The 17,520-nt window shown below is 44.8% G+C and overlaps 1 protein-coding gene across 1 annotated transcript in view; it reads right to left on the bottom strand.

The window, feature by feature from the left end:
- Window positions 1-10,982: 10,982 nt before the first annotated feature.
- LOC122177487 (amyloid beta precursor protein) overlaps window positions 10,983-17,520 on the bottom strand; it is a 201,524-nt gene continuing 194,986 nt past the window's right edge. The window contains exon 17 of the mRNA XM_042866899.1: window positions 10,983-11,971. Coding sequence (XP_042722833.1) covers window positions 11,870-11,971 — 102 coding nt within the window. The 3' untranslated portion in view covers window positions 10,983-11,869. The remainder of the gene's footprint in view (window positions 11,972-17,520) is intronic.

The raw sequence follows: 17,520 nt of genomic DNA, 5'->3' as shown, positions 1-17,520 counted from the left end.
TTTAGATACTGAAAGGCTACTCTTAGATCTGCCTGAAGCCTTCTCCAGGCTGAACAACCCCAGCTCTCCCAATCTGTCCTCATAGGGGAGGTGTTCAATCCCTTGGATCATTTTTCTGGCCCTCTTCGGAATACATTCCAGCAGGTCTACGTTTTTCCTGTACTGAGAGGTGCAGTACTCCAAGTGAGGTCTCATCAGCACAGAGTAGAGGGGCAGGATCACCTCCCTTGCCCTGCTGGCTATGTAGGCAAGCTCAGGATATGGTTGGCTTTCTGGGCTGTGAGGGCACATTGCTGGCTCATGTCTAGCTTTGCTATCCATCAATACCCCCAACTCCTTTTCTGCAGGGCTGTGCCCTATCTGTATGTCTCCCAGCTTGTACTGATAGTGGGGATTGCCATGACCTAGGTGCAGCACCTTGTGCTCGGCTTTGTTGAACATCATGAGATTTATCTGGGCCCTCTGCTAAAGCTTGTCTAGGTCTCCCTGGTTCCCTGGGAAGAAGGAAGACTCTTACTAGCACTACAAGCAGCAGACTGGTAGTCAGCTTGAGCACTAAGTCTTTGTTTCTCCTGCCCCTTCCTCCCACTCTAGTGTCGTAATCTTTTTTGCACTTATTCTACAAAAACTGGCAGTTCTTTTTCTGTATTTCTAAAACACAGCTATTATTTAGTTGTGATATAATTATTTCTGAGGGGCCCAGGGCCTGTGATGCTCTATGCCTGCAGACAGCTGGTGCAGAGATGGTGATTGCCTGGGAAAGCTTGGGATCTAATCCCCACTGCAGTGGGGGTTCAAGTCCAGCTTTGCTGATGCATCCCTGGAAGCTCTGTCTCATTGCCCACAGGGTGCACATAGGACAGCCAACCTCCTAATTTGTACCCTGAACCTTGTGTGCTACAATTTCTCCTCCAGTGTGATAAGCAGCACCCACATGCCATCTGTCTAATTGGTAGTCTGTAGGCGTAAAAGTAAAGGTGGTGTTTCACAGTCAGAATGGAAAAGAAGAAAATGTTGCTGTCTTGCACCTATAAATGTTTATTGTCAGGTGAAGCTTTCTGAGACAGTCATCAGAAGCTTTAAATATGTCCTCGCTCTCCAGGTATTTTGAGAAGAAGACTATAAATTGGTGCCTGTAGGAATTCCTGCTTTTTTCTTTTTCTTCCTTTGTCCTATCACAGCAGACCCTGCTTAACAGTCTGTCCCCTTCTTTCTTGTAGCCCTTCTAGAACTAGACTCTTCTGCCATTAAGGTTACCAGATGGGGTTCTTTTTGGCTGGGAAAGGCATAGTACGTTTATTCTTGTTTTACAGAGTTTCTGTGCTAGCTACTTTGCTCTAATTTGTTACTCTTGCTCCCAATTCTGAGCTAGAGGCTCTGCTGTAGAACTAGTGTAGATTTAACAGCCTTCATTATTCTGTTTCATCTTACCTCATTTTAGAGGTAGCTGTGGGCTACACCTACACAGACTGGGTCTGTAAGACCCACAATGATCAGTGGAGAGACAGCTCAGAAGCAGATGCCCTTCACTGTAGACAGAAGTAAGCAAGAGGAATACAGAGGCTGGACAGTGATAATTGTTTCAGGCCAAAGTTATAGCTCCCCAACTAGTATCTTTATCATTTGTGCTGCTATGAGAAGTTTTATAACAAATACAGCCCTTTATCCTACCACAATAGCTGTCTTCTCTCTCATTTCTGCAGCCGAATGTATAAATTTGGGATTGAGAAGACTCCTTTACTTGACTCCACTGACCTCTCTTGACAAAAATGCATATTGTAAAGCATTAAAGCAGTGACAGACTGCTTGGCCTAGACTCACATGGCTGGAATGGAAATAAGACCTAATCCAACTTCGGCTTTTTAGTGGTGCGCCTGGTGAATTCAGAGATCGGCTCAGCATTCTTGTTAGATGGGGAATGTAGTTTTCATGAGCAGTCCAAAGGGTGAAAAAAAAAATCTGTTTTTTCAGGCAAAACCAAATCTATATTCCTGCTGAGCTGGCTTTTGTTTGAACCTGTGTTTTACTTGTTCCATCCAGAAGACAGGAACAGCTGAGGTATCCCTTGGCATTACAAGAATAGTGCTAACATTTCTTGCAGAGTGGGAAGGAGGGGTGGAAAGGGAGGGAAGGAGAAAACAAGAATGACTGATTGTGTCTCACACCTGAAAAAGAAATTGTATTGACTTCAGTGTTTTCATTAAGAACTGTAATGTGGGTGTTTGAAAAAGAAATAAACCCCGAGAGCCTCCATTTGTCCTACTGGTGTGTTTGTTTCTCAGAGATTTGATGTATTCGAGATAGTCTTGCCTGCTTCAAACTGGATAATGGCTAACTGGCAAGACTTGCACGGAGAAATGCCCAGGGGCAGTAGCTCCTCTGATCCCAGGGAGGAGATCCCAAAAGGTGACACAAGGTGCCGGTCTTCACTCAAAATCGATGGTCTTGACTGTAGTCCATCCCACACAAAAGCTGGATGTTGACTGGGCACCCCAAGGGTGACGTGTTCCCACAAGTCTCCAGACCCTGGTCAGTCTCAGTACAGTGCTTACCTGAGAGGAAATCCGACCTGTCCTCGTCCTTAGTGAGCACACAGTCCAGGATGATTGATGTCAGATTTCCACCTACCATCACAACAGGTTTAGCTTCCACCTTTGGCCACTTGCAGGTCACACTGCCTGAACATGATGGAGGAGGACAGTAAGTCCAGCCTTGTGCCACTCAGGAAGGATAGAAATAGAGGTTTTCTGGCAGTAAGATTCAAAAGGGAGATGATGTGTACACAAAATGATGTGAGCAGTGACACATTAACAGCAGACGGACCAAGGGACAGCGTGATGCTTTCAGGAAGGGGCTTCAGGGAGGGGAGGCAGGGTTTGGTGGGGTCACTTGGCTTCTGAAAGTGTCAGACCATGTGTGCAGTTGGGTTGTTTAGCCCTGAGGCTGGATTATAGACACTGAAATAAACACCTTGAATTTGATTTGCAGTAAGAACACAAGATGCCTCAGGACCAAATGCTTTGATCAGCAGATTCACACTTATTACACTGCATTGATTGCTAAGGTAGGCTGAGCCAGATGTCTCACCAGCTTTCTGTTCATCAAAAGCAGAAGCATGAAGTTTCCTATGCATCGCAGGACTCATTTCCTTCAGAACAGCTTTTATATTCCATGGTTCCCCTCCTTTCTTTTCCAGTTGCTTGAACAGCTCTGTTTAATTCAAACCTGGAAAAGCTTGCATTGCTTTAGTAATACTGAGACCCATGTGCTCCCAGCTGCTGCCAGCATGGCTCCTTGTCATTCACTCAGGCTCTTTACTGCTTGTGCTGGGCTGAGCATTCTCAAACTGAAAGAGGTACAAAATGAAAAATGTGAAGTGTTTACAGAGACAACACATTGCCTGCTTTTGCAGTAATCAAAACCTCTGCTTATAGATAAGGAAAGGCTAACAGTGCTTGCTGAAGTCCAATCATTTATTATTGAAGAAGCACCAATTTTAGACCAGCTAGTTTCCATCAGAACAGGGAAGAATAAAGGACATTTTGGGAGAGTTTATAGCTTATGCTGTCTACAGCCAAGTCGGAAAAAAGTAATCAAAGCAGAAGTCTAAATAAACCCAAGGTTTTGTGTGTTGTAAATGGAACTGGAGTTTGTTCTTGAGTGTGTAATAGTCCGCATCACTGCAAAAACAAAGAAGATGTTATGCAGTAGCAAGATCTTGAGGACTTTATTGTGCACATTTACAAAGTAGTTTAGTCAAAAGCATATGGAGCCGTTTAAAATGCCATTCAGCTAAGGCTGGCTTGCCTACACAGTGCATATATTTAGTATTTATTATAATTATAGGTTCATAGAGATGCATCTACAAGTGTGTACTCTTAATATAGTTGACTGTGTAATCAAGGCTTATTTTTATTATGGACTTCTGAATTTCCTGAGTTGTGTATTTAAATTAATTTCAAATCATCAATGGAAAAGTCTATGGTAATGAGAATCTTGTGCGTTTTATAAAGCCACAGAGCTGTAGACTTCAAACAGCTCCCAGTTATTTCAAAATAGAAATAATAGGCAGCATTTTCTGTCTTCCTTCTCAACCAGCAGAAGAAATTGTTTGATTATATTTCTGTCTGTGCATACTTGTGGGCTACGAAAGAGAATTTACTGGGGTTGAATTGAATCTTCATGCTTGCTTCTGAGTCTAACTCCCTGACACTTGGTATCTTTCCTGCATATAGGTATAACATTTTCAATGTGTGCATTTTAGTCATGCTAACTTACCAATATTACAAACATTAACTAGATTTGCTTTCACGAGCATGCTGTAGAACCACAGAATCACAGTCATGAAGATTGGAAAACACCTCTCAGATCCCCCAGTCCAACTCTCAACCCACCCCCCCCCACACCCACTGCCCACATCCCTCAGTGCCACATCCACACGGCTCCTGAACACCTCCAGGGACGGTGACTGCACCACCTCCCTGGGCAGCCTGTGCCTCATCACTTCTTGCTGAGAATAAATGGTTCCTGACATCCAGCCTGAACCTCCCCTGGCACAACTTGAGGCCATTCCCTCTTGTCCTATCACTGTTACCTGGGAGAAGAGGCTGACTCCCACCTCACCACAACCTCCATTCAGGTAGTTATAGAGAGCAATGAGGTTTACCCTGAGCTTCCTCTTCTCCAGACTGAAAATTCCCAGCTCGTCCAGTCTCCATCAGACTTATTCTCCAGATCCCTCACAGCTTTGCTGCTCTTTGGACACTCTCCAGGGCCTCAGTGTGTTGTAGTGAGGGACCCAAAACTGAAAACAGTATCTGAGGTGTGGTCTCACCAGTGCCGAGTAACAGAGGATGATTACCTCCCTGGTTCTGCTGACAAGGAAGGTTTTTGGTATTTTTTGTCTGTTTTAATGTCAAGTTTATAATCCCAAGCGAGCAATGCCATCTTTTGCTCTATCAGATTCAGTAGCATTAGGAATTTCACTGGGGCTGATGATGGACTGGAGCTCTCAATATCCTGCTTCCACCACAGCATCACAGTCCATGTGACTGCAGCTGAGAGCTGAGAGATGCGAGTTTATCTTCAAGATTCTTAAACTAGGAGGCAGATAAGAATGCATAATAAATTGAAGTCTCAGGACCTTGCGCTGCTCAAGCACATGTTTGGAATGCATAGGACTGCTAATGCTGCAGAATGCTCCTTCTTTCAACTAAACATGGCACATCTTTCACACATGGCTATCAAAGCTGTATGCCAGGGCTCCTGGTTTTAAGCAGATCAATAGAAGAGTGATGCACATAAAAGCTGTTTTTTAATGTGCTTGGCTCCTGAGTCTCTGATGAAGTCTGAAAGTCAGGATAATGAGTGGAAAGCCCTCCAGAGCAAGCCAGAAAGAAAAATGAGGATGTGGGTGTTTATTCCCTATCCTCAGGGGTTCAGAGCTCTGACTCTGCCTCGTCTTTCTGGAAGGCAATAAATCATCCCCAGAAAGTAGGTTTGTATGCTTCTTTCTGCCAGAAATTGTGCAAGATTTACTCTTTTGCTCATAAAATAGAGCTGAAGTGGTGGTTTTGCTCCTTGTTTATTTTATGGGAGAGATTTTTGACATAGAACACCACATCTACCCAAATCTGGATGAAAAACCCAACCCCAAATTCATGACTGCCTTACAGCAACCTTCTTAGACTCTTTTTCATTCCTTCCACCCTCATATAACTGGATGCTATCAGATGACATATGCTGTCCTCCTCCTAGTGAGGAACATCCATCTCACTGCATAGGCCAGGATTAAAGTGTCTGAAACCACTCCAGGTGAGAACTCAAGCCCTCTCGTGCCGCACATGCTGAGGAAGGCCTTTGTCACAGGGCTTATCACTAGAAAATATAAACTACAGTGAGGCAAAATCTTAATTTGCTGAAGTTGTGAATAGTTGTATCTCTTATTTACAATACAGTGAATGGATGCCAGCCAGTACATGGGCACGGGGCTGAGCTTACACTTCAGGGAAGACAGCACAAAAGGTCCCAGCTTCTTTAGCATATCTGCCTGCAGCATGGCTCAGATGCGCCTGCTTTCATTGCTTCTTTATCACTCTGCTATCCCAAGAGCAGTGGTGAAACCAGTGCTGCTGTCCTACAGTGGGGGTGACACGGATTTGCTGCAAGAGCAATGGGTATGTGCAGGTCAACAGGGTGCAGCTAGAAGCAGCAGGGTGGGTGAGCTGGGTCTGGCAGCTCACTGTCCCTGAGCCCATTCACCTCACTGCACTCTGAGGCTCAGCACACGTAGGCCCTCCTGCTTCAACGCTGTGTATAACACTATAATGTGATGGGAAACACAGCAATGACAGCAGGGCAGCAGAGTCCCAGGCTGCAGCAAGTGAGGATAAGCCCAAATACAGCAGCTGTGGAAGAAGAAACAAAGGAAAAAAGCTGCTTCCCTTTGGGAAGCCTTAGGTACGCAAGGATCTCAAGATGAGATACCCTCACCTCCACTGCCTGTCCTTAAATGAGGTGCACTGCTTGCACCTGAGCTCCCCCGGGTTGGCCCTGCCTTCCCACCAGATGCTCAATCAGCGCTTCAGGTCTTGACTTAGCATTTCTGCTACATTGTGACAAGTTAATCAGCCATCCAATAGATTTCAATTTTCACATGCTTTTTTGACACAGCATTACAAAGAGAAATCCAAAATCCCATTTACTAACCTGTCCCCATACTGAGAGTGCTCTTCTGTCCAGAATTCACATTTGAATGCTGAACCTGCATGTACGTTGTAAAGCGTTAGCCATAAGGTCAGCAGCAACTTTAATATCATGCTGAATTCTGATTCATTAGTATTGCCAAAAAAGATAGAGAAGGTGGAGGAAAAGCCCTGAGGAATCTGTAAAATTATCATTCTGATTTGCATTGTGTTGTTTAACCATTGCATTTGAGCACTGTATTCTGTGATAGAAGTCACGCTTAGAATGATAATTCAGTCCTCCTGTAGGACTGGTGTATATTCAACCAAATTAAAGACTGCTTTTTGTTAGTTTATCCCAATGCCCTCACCTTAATTAAATGGAAGAAGGATGCTGCACTGAAGTGCTCCCAGAGCGTTGGCCAGAAGCAGTATTTAGGTGTTGTGAGGGACATGTGGTATGGCAGCCAGCAACCACAGAATCACAGATTCATAAAGGCTGGAAAAGACCTCTCAGATCCCCCAGTCCAACCACCAGCCCACCCCCCCCCACGCCCACTGCCCACGTCCCTCAGTGCCACATCCACACGGCTCCTGAACACCTCAGGGACGGTGACTGCACCACCTCCCTGGGCAGCCTGTGCCACTGCAGCACTGCTCTTGCTAAGAAGAAATTTCTCCTAATACCCAGCCTGAACCTCCCCTGGCACAGCTTCATGTCATTCCCTCTCTCCTATCACTGTTACTTGGGAGAAGAGGCCAACCCTACCTCACAACAATCTCTTTTCTGGTGCCTGTAGAGGTCAATAAGGTCTCCCCTGATCCTCCTCCAGACTGAACAATCCCAGTTCCCCCAGCCTCTCCCCATCAGACTTGTTCTCCAGACCCCTCACAGCTTCATTTCCCTTCTCTGGACATGCTTCAGGGCCTCAGTATCTTTCCTGTAGTGAGGGGCCCAAAACTGAACACAAAGCTCAAGGTGTGGGCTGTCCAGAGCTGAGTACAGGGGGATGATCACTTCCTTGCTCCTGCTGGCTGCACTATTTCTGGTAGAAACCAGGATACAACTGACCTTGGTTAGATGGGCTCAACCTGGACTCAACACAGCTGCCACCACATCCTGCTGACAGCCCACTGCATCAGTGTGGCTGTTTCAGGGCTCTGCTTCCTGCTCAGCCCCTGAGGAGGGGTTCATCCCATGCCATCCATTTTTTTTTCCTATATATATTTATTTTCTTTAGTAACATTTCGAAAGAGGAACGTCTGCCTTTTGACTTAGGTGATATTCTATTTGAAACTGCTCTGGTTGCATTTCTCCCATGAGCCATCCCATAGGAAATGGGCTGGAGACATAGGAGGTTGAGGACATGCATTTGCTGATGCAATGTCCAAATTCAGCCTTAACTAAGAATCCAATTAAAGCCAGAATATTTTATTACCTCTAAATAAATCCCTATACTTACATTTGGAAGCTTAAGGGATTTCCCCATGCAGTCTGCCAAGTAAATTTCCCAGAGCTGTGAGAAGTTGCAGGAAAGGCTCAGTGTTGACTCCTTTGAGGAATGGAGCCAAAAGGTGGGGATGAGTTCTGCGGGCTACAGCAGGACGCAGGGCTGCTGGCAGAGTGCGGACGCTCCCCTTCTCCCGTTCCCCTGCAGAACAATTACACAGGACACAGCAGGACGCAGGGCAGTGCTGTTTGCATCCATCCTCATCTGTCATTAGGGTATTTTCAGTCCTGCTGTTTGGAAGCATTTTAACAGCAACTCACCCACTGTCCACAAACCCATTAGTTTAAACAACAAGGAAAAGCTCCTAGGCCACACAGTAATGGTGCTAAAATTGCTTTGGTAAATGCATATAAAAAGAGGATGGTGATGATAGGACTGTGTGAGGAGCGCTGTGTTCTCCATAGACTATCCTGCAGTCAGCACCCCTGGCCCCAAATCAACCCATGGATTCCAGCCTACAACTGCTCCCTACCCTGTTTCCATCAAAATAATGATACAACTTTCCTTATCGCTTGTACCACTGGCTCAGCAGCCATGGGGATATGTTCATCTTACTTTTTCTTCCCCTAAGCATTATTTCCTCAGGGCTGGGGAGAGGGATTTTGCTCCCAGCCCATGGCTCAGCTTATTGCTGGAGCAACTCATACTCATCCATCCTGTGTTGGAAGCGAGGTGCCCAGCTGCCTTCCTGTCAGCCTCTCTGCTTTATGGGCCTGTCAGGCTGTTTTTATTCACTTCTAATATAATCTTTCCACAATAAGCAGCGTGCATGGCTGGAGACAGGCAGAAGACTGCTGCTATTACCTGGGAGCTGTGATAAATTGCTTTCAGGCCTGAAGCAACTGCAGGAGGGTTAGTGCTGAAGTTTAAGGAACGTTCTTTGCTTCCTGTGCTTTATGTGCACGCCAAGGCGTGTATTTATTGCCTTTCTTTCAAGTGTGCCTATGTGGATAGAACTGTAAAAACTGACTGCCTGATCAGTGCAGTAATGCTGTGATTAATTAAAAGTCGGTCCACGAGCAGGAAGAGCAGCACAGATGTCTCACCAGCCACGTAACCCCTCACCATGAAACCCAACTATCTACTATTATTGGAATCATTTTTCTCTAACCAGGGTTGCACGGGATTATGGTATTATAAGTGGGATTTGCTTTAAAGGCTGGTGGCCCTCTGTGTCTTAGGGATTACTCCAGCTTCTCCTGAAAGGAATTTTGATAATGCTTCTTTAATGAGACTGCACTAAATTGAATTACTTCCTGCCTTCCCCCTGAAGCGGGATGCAATGACAATGCAGCAGACACGTGCACAGAAGGCAGTCTTACACAATCCTTTCCAGGGGGCATGTGGGACCTCTGTAACAAGATCTACAATGGCGAATGAGAGTCTTGCCCCAAAAATTTGTGAAACAAAACATTTCTGATTCTGGTGGGTTTCTTGGCACCTGTGGGCCCCTGCTCACCACCACCTGTTGTGTGACAAGCATCTTACCTCTTGCTGAGCTGTGCAGCCACATGGTTCTCACTATGGACATGAATGCCACAGGTGATGCTGGAGAAGAGGCTCAGGCCTGCAGGCAAAATGGGTTACCAAGAGTCTTCCCCTGGATATTATCTTGCTGTCTTCACTCCTGGTTCCCCTCAGTCCTGCTTTATTTTTTTCTGAAGAGAGAGAATATTTATCTCTTCTGTTAGCAGACACACACCTCTTGGCATTACCCTGTTGCTCAACTTGCAGCTTGGCCAGCAGATCTCTAAGGTCACTTGGAGGGCTCCATGAAAGGTCACCTGGAAGCTCACTGGGTCTGTTTCCTGTGGTCTCACTAAACAGTCTCACTCCTCCGGATGGGTGGGCTCTGCAATGTAGGGCAGTGTGCACTGCCTGTGCAGCAGGGCTGGGAATGGAGACACAGAATCACAGAATGGGTTGGGTAGGAAGGAAGCTCAAAGCCCGCCCACTCCAACCCCTGCCGTGGGCAGGGCTGCCCCCACCAGTTCAGGCTGCCCAGAGCCCCATCCAACCTGGTCTTGAGCGCCTGCAGGGATGGGGCACCACAGCTTCTCTGGGCAAATCCTCAGTCACGTTTCCAGCAGGCCACAGGCAGATGGTGCCAAGCAGGGGTTTACATACCAGAGTCTGGCTGATGGCTTTGCTCTGCTTCTGTGGCCAGTGAGAGCTGTAATACTGGAGGGGACACAGCTAAGGCCATGCATCCCTGAGCTGGGATATGCTTTCTGTTGCTCTGTCTCTGGCTTTTGCCTGCACAAACAGAACTGGTGGCAGCACCAAGAAGGCAGCCATGCAACAAGCAAGCTGTATCACCACACTGCTGTGGTCTCTGCAGCTCTGCATAGTGTTCTGGAGAAAAAAAAAACTGACTGACTGCACTGTTCTCCTTCTCCTGGGCCTCCATCTAATACTACAGCACAATGCCGGGCTGGTTGCAGCCACACTGCTGCTGGGGATAGAGGAGGAGGCAGGAGGCCGCTCCTCTGCGCACAGAAACACAACAGCACAGGGAGGCTCTTTCAGGGACATATTCATTTACATTAAAACACTATTATACAAACTGAAAGAGAGGAGAAAAAAAAAAAATGCATGTTCCATAAGGGTAGGTGTGCCAGTGCCCCTCTGCCCCCACCAAGTCTCACTGCTGTTCCCCCACACCAGTCAGGCCAGAGTGCTGCTGTCCCTGCAGGAACACCTCTCCCCACCCCTCTCCTACAGTCTCCCTGCTTCAGTGGCTTTCAGAATCCATTTTCTGCCTCCAAAGAAAACTCTTGCCCAGAAGTTCTTTTCTTAATTTATTTATGTAACACAGTGTAGAAAGCTATCAATTCATAAGCAATGGTTCTGTACAATCATCCTGCAGAGGATCCCTGTTAATTTTCGACCAGCAGGCACTTTTCCCCCCCCAGAAGTGCTCACAATTAACAGGGATTCTTTTTAATATTTTTTTTTTTTTTAAGATCAAAAAGATACATGGAAAAGAAAATAAGGTTTACCTTCCAATGCCTAAAGTGTGCACATAAAACAGGCACAAAGAAACAAACGTGTATTCCCATGATTTCTACGTCACTAATACAGCAGGAGCAACAATCTGTACAATAAAATGCAACTGCAGAGGAAAAGAATTTCAATAACCCATCTGGAATACTTCTTAAAAAATGTCATTTTACTTTAAAATGCATAGTGATCAGAAAAGAACGCGCGGCAGAGAGAAGCAGCTAAACCCCACAGACACAGAAAGCATCCCCCATCCATTCTTAAAGCATATTTCAATTAGGACTTAATTTTTGTCACGAATCACAAGAATAATATACAACTGGCTAAGGAGCTACGTGATAAATAATTGGGAAAGAGAAGCTATCCATGCACTAGTTAAATACAGCTAAACTCTTTACAGTTCACAAAAAACATTCATTAATAATGTAGTGTAAAGACTGAAATGTAAAGAGAGAGAGAGAGAGAGAGAGAGAGAGAGAGAAAATACATTACTGATTTTATTAATTCAAGTTCAGGCATCTACTTGTGTTACAGCACAGCTGTCAAAAGGCGATAATGAGTAAATAATAAAACAGAGTGTTTTTGTTTCTCTCCATATTATTCTATAACGGAACACCAATGGGCAGTGAAGCAATCATTCTGCTGTCCAACTCATGAGGCTGCTGTGGTGTCCTAATTCTGCATCTGTTCAAAGAACTTGTAGGTGGGGTTCTCGTAGCCGTTCTGCTGCATCTTGGAGAGGTGGCGCTCCTCCGGTGTCACTGCAGCATCCACCTGTTGTGGGAAGGAGGAAACCAGCTCAGATCCTTGCTCTACTCACAGCACACCTCATGCTTCCTCAAAGCCAAGATTAATACCCAGGAAAAGACAGGGCAACAGGAACCAGTCTGCAAACTAATTTTTTGCTGGGACTGCAAAACAGGCTGACCCAACTCACCAATTTTGTTGCCTCTAAGATCTCCAACTATCAGCCCATCTCCACAAACCACGTCCCTCAGTGCCACATCCACACGGCTCCTGAACACCTCCAGGGACGGTGACTGCACCACCTCCACGGGCAGCCTGTGCCACTGCAGCACTGCTCTTGCTGAGAGGAAATTATTCTTAACATCCTGAACTTCTCCTGGCACAACTTGAGGCCATTCCCTCTCATCCTATCACTGCTTCCTGGGAGAAGGGGGCAACCCCCACCTTACCACAACCTCCATTCAGGTGGTTGTAAAGAGCAATGAGCCTCCTCTTCTCCAGACTGAACAACCCCACCTCCCTTATCCACTCCCCAGCCTTGTTCTCCAGATCCCTCACAGTTCCATTGCCTTTCTCTGGACACACTCCAGGGCCTCCACGTCTTTCTTGTAGTGAGGGGATATGTTTCACATCTCTCTGCTAGTTCCCTATCATTACTCTTTTTTCTCCTAGAGAATGTACAGCATCTGCACTTGTGATCAACTGGTCGCAAAAGGAAATAAAACGCTCACAAAAAAAGAAAATAGAAGAAGCAGAAGTAAGTGGCTTGAGGCTGCTTTCTATTTGTGCTGTAATCAGATCTGTTATAGGCGCTACGGTCTGAAGGCTATTAAAAGTTAAATGGCAAAAACAAAATGAGGGTGTGAGGGAAAGCCAGAGCAGCCAGGCAGAGGGTGAGCTAACATCTCACTGCACTCTCTGAAACCAACTTCTCTGGCTCAAAGGTCATATTTGGTTAGGCTTAGTGACCAGAGGTCTGACACATCTTCGTTCTTTAGGTATTTCTACTTAACAAAAACTGACCTTTCTACATTACCTGCAAGACAGGCACAAGGACAGCTCAGTCAAGACTTCTTCACTGAATATTTGCTGCTCCACAAATCACTTCCTTCTTTACTGAATATTACAGTAATATAAAATGCCAATTAGAGTGGGCAAGGGCTGACTCTAAATGTTTATTAGGTATTCTCCCTCTGCTGGGAGCTCAATATCTGCTGCATATTCAAACCCAACCATGGCACGGCCATCTTGCCAGCCACCAGCTATTAAAACACACCTGAAGAAGTCTGCTTGTCAGCTATTTCATCACTTGCTCTTTCACCTCTGGTGTTTGACAGCTCTTAGAAGGTAGAAAGTGAATTTTACGCTGTCAAAAATGTAATATCAGGAAGGTCCCTAAGACTCTACGTTAAAATACTGGGCATGGACATTTTCCTGTGGATTTCTGTAAGCAGTGACCTTTAGGAAAAATAGCCATTTCTTTTTGGCATAAAAATAACCTTTTGGGTAATGGAAAGTATATTCTCTGAAGAAGTCTTATATAGCAGACAAGCTTACTCTGGCCTTCTAATAATAAAGGAGCAGTACTTATATTTGGTACTCACTTTACAATATTCACCTTGGTGAGGGCAGACTATGGATGTCTGCAAGTTGTTACTTGATACCCTGGAGGAAGTGAAAAGGTGTGTTCTTCCATGCCTGAGACAATGCAAACTGCTCAGCTTATTTTTGTAGCCCTTCCCTTGCTGAGATACGTTATACACTCATACCACCTTCCTGCAGGGCCACCAGAAAATGGATCCTCGCAGAGACATTTTCCATATTGATGGTCTTTTATTACTTCAGGGAAGAAATGCTTCTATGTGTGGCAAGTATATATGACTACTCAGATCAGCTGCTAACCCTGAACCCATTTTTCTATGTTCTCCTTCAAGAGTTCACCCATGTTCCAGTCAGTGCTGCATTTTCTGTGAAATCTCCTGCTTACATAATAATTACACGCTAAGGTGAAACACACAACTTGAAAGGTCACATACTGTTTTTACTTGAAAGCTGTTACAAACAGCCCCCCCAAAATCAATTTTTTCACCTCCTGCAACATGGGCTCAGGCAGTGAGGTTCTGTTTAGAAATGGTGCTCTTGCCTTAAATTACTTTCCAGATTTCCCTTACACTAGAAATCAGGGGGGAAATTGTGTCCTTCCCCTGCCTTCTTCCCTTCCTCTCCAGAAGCAACAGAAGAAATTTTTTTCTTTTCTGCTGACCAAATACACACTTCCCTTGGCCTGCTCATGTAGGCAGAGTGCCTGGCTGCCAACGACCATTTCAATCCATCAAGGACAGGAGAACCCTGAGACCTTCACAGCTTGCCTTCTCTTCAACCTCTATTTGCAGATCCCAAGGCACCTCAGCAGCCAGAGTAAGACCCCGCACTCACATTTCCAAGCCAACTTTTCCCTCCACGCTGACACACCATCCATAACCACGTGCAGTGAATCAGCTTCTGGTGATTCCTTGACACTACCACCATGCCGCAGCAGACTGCTTGTTTTCATGTAAGCATTTCATTGTAACAGCACAAGGGTCTAACAAACCCATTCAATACAGGTCTTGTATAAACACAAACAAAGGCCTAATCTTTGCCCTAAGGACCATGCAAATTTAACAGCATCAACTATTTCCATTGTGTCAGTGTCACCATACGCCATCTGCCACTGCTGCTGTTGTCACCAAGACAGCTGGGAAGGAAAGAGAAGAACAAAGCAGGGAAAATTACAAGTGCTCCTATTGCTTTTTTTTTAGCACTTACAGAATATAAGAATACAATGTAAATGCACAGGAGAAGCAACCTTCTGCTCTTGAATGGGCTGCTACCATGCTGGGTCAGCCATGATTCTTGAGCATGGCAACGCTGCATTACAGGAGTTCTGGTGTTGACCCAAATCAAGAGGTGCGAGCCTCACAATTCACAACTAAACCCCACTGACAGCTCTACAAGATTCTCTTCCAGCATAACACCAGTGTTATATGGAGCTGTGGGGGGAGGCTGAGAAATCAGAGATCTCCAATCAATACAATCAGGGATCTCCAAGCATCAATACATGCCTGAGAACATTTTTTTTTCTAGGAGGCTCCCCCCACTGGGACAGGATGCAAAGGAAGGGTGTGCCAGAACCTGTGCTGCACTTCTTCCCATTTTAAGCTCCAAACAAACACTGTTCAGAACTCTGTAACCTGTTATAGCTTAAGCCTCCCACTCATCACTTCTTATTCAGGAGGAGGAGATATGATAAGCACACAGCATAACCTCCTTGTGGGAAAGAAACAGGGAAAGGTAACACAACATAAATAAAAATGAATCAAAGGAAGAGAAAGTAGAAGAGAGAAAATAACAGATGAGAAACTTGGAAGAAAATCAGGGAGAAAGAGATTGGTAAAAAATATGAGGAAGGATGGTAGAAATCAGACTGAATTTTTAACATCCTTGAACAATATTCTGTACCAAAAAGCCCCACTTTTATAACTTGTTCACAGAGGAAGTCCAATAACCTCTGAAATATGGCATTTAGAGATGAAAGGGATTTATTGAGGCTTCCACTTGCAGACTTACTCGTTTTTTCAAATTTCCCCTTTAGCCTTTAAAATGACTAGTGCTAGTGCTGCTTCTCTTTCCTACAGCTGACAGCCACACACTCATCCATCTCACTGCCAACCTACGTGCACTATTGCTCATCCGGAATGTCTCCTCTTCTACTCACTTTTACCCATTTCAACTGACAAACCGTTCCTCTTTTCCTTCAGCCTTTGTCCTAGGTATTGCTCTGTCAAACTGCACGCCTTGACCTTGGCTATCTCCTTCTCAGTAAATCATTAAAGCCCTTTACCATTTCAAGAAGCTTTCTGCACTCATTATAGAGGTGGCAAAAGTTGAACACGGCATTTAAGAGGTGTGGGTGCTTTCATGCCGCAGAGAAGCAATCCAGGCATTTCTCTCTTCCACAATGTGTGTCTCCTGAGAAAACAGCCAGGTCAGGTAGATAACCTCTTTAAAGACTGTCCATCTATCCTCTCCTGCTCCAGCCTGTTTATTAGTCTTCCACGCAGAAACTCCTAGTGTGGAGTCAGGAAGATGGCAACAGTGCGGGAAAATGTCCATGCTGCCTCTACACACGTGGGAAAGGTGAAAATCCCAGACAGGATGTGCTTGCAGCACTCAGAGTTGTGACCAACACTATACTGTTCTTTAAATGATGGTAAGTGGATGCTGCCTAATACACATCTGCAGATTGGTCACTGAGATGTGGATACAATTGTTGTAATACACAACAATTTGAAGTAGCAACAGAGAAGAAACAGCAAAGGTGCCATTACAATTGTATTGCTGTAATACAACAATTGAAATGGCTCCTTTGCTCCTTCTGTGAGCCTTCTATCACTGCTTCTCCACACAAGCTGCTGCTGGAGGTGCTGCTGTTGTGACAGACAAGAAATGAGCTTCAAAGCTGAGATATCGAATGAAGGTGAGTTGTGACAGCTGGCTGCAGTCTGGAGCACAGGAGGAGTCTTTTTTTTTTTGCCTTCTTTTACAGAGATGGCTGAAGAGGGTGCACCAGCAAAAGCAATCCTCCACATGCCTGTTGGAGCGCAATGTACACATACAGCAAGAAATTTTCAACCATTCAAAGTGAATTTTCATTCACTTTAGTCTGGCAGTCCCTTTCCTGGGGAGGCTGAGCCACTTTGAAATGTTTTTGTTATCAGACCTGAAGAAAGTATGACACTTTTTCAAAATAGGAAAAATATTTTTCCAGAACTTGAAAAAAAGGCTAACAGGATTTTTAATAATGACTCTTGTTACAGAAATTACAGTGAGATGAGAACAGGTAGGACAGTCTGAGCTGACTTTTTGGAAGATACGAATACAGGTGAATAGGACCTGTTTTGTAATTTTGCATCCATTATCACAGACAAACTCCCACAGTAACTTCTGACATGCAACAAACAGCTTTCAAGGTTTGTTAAAACATAGTCAACCCAGAGCTCACATACAGTTATTTTCACATCAAGTGTTTCTGCTTTTTGTGCTTTTTCTACTTGCCATATCAAAGATACAGTAATCCTCTTTAGAATGGAAAAGCTTAATTTTGAGAGCATTTTAATATTAAGCATCTACTTTACATGTTCTTTGCATGTTGTGGCCTTCTCAAAGTACATGCTATAAAATTTTCTACAACAACTTAGGACAATAAAAGATGTTGTCTCTTTCTAGCAAGTGGAAAACACAATGAAGCTATACAATCTGCCAAGACTACAGAGCAAGCCTGGCAGAATGCAGAATCAATCTTACCTATCAACACCAAACACAACGCAGGAAATCTAGAAGGCAACACTATGTATGGTGTGCTAATAAATATCAGCTAATATTTTCAGTAGAACCTCATGCTCTAGGTTTTTATTTCCTAAGAGATGCTGTAATTTTGACATGAATTACTTGTTCAACTTGGGCTTGCTCTTTCTACTCCCATATTTTCAAGTTCACCACCACTGAAGAAAGCTCGTAAAAATCTATGATTATTT

The sequence above is a fragment of the Lagopus leucura genome, unplaced genomic scaffold (assembly GCF_019238085.1).
Source record: "Lagopus leucura isolate 7727_CA_CO unplaced genomic scaffold, USGS_WTPT01 Super-Scaffold_100001, whole genome shotgun sequence".
Lineage (NCBI taxonomy): Eukaryota > Metazoa > Chordata > Aves > Galliformes > Phasianidae > Lagopus > Lagopus leucura.
This window is presented reverse-complemented; position numbering and strand designations above follow the sequence as displayed.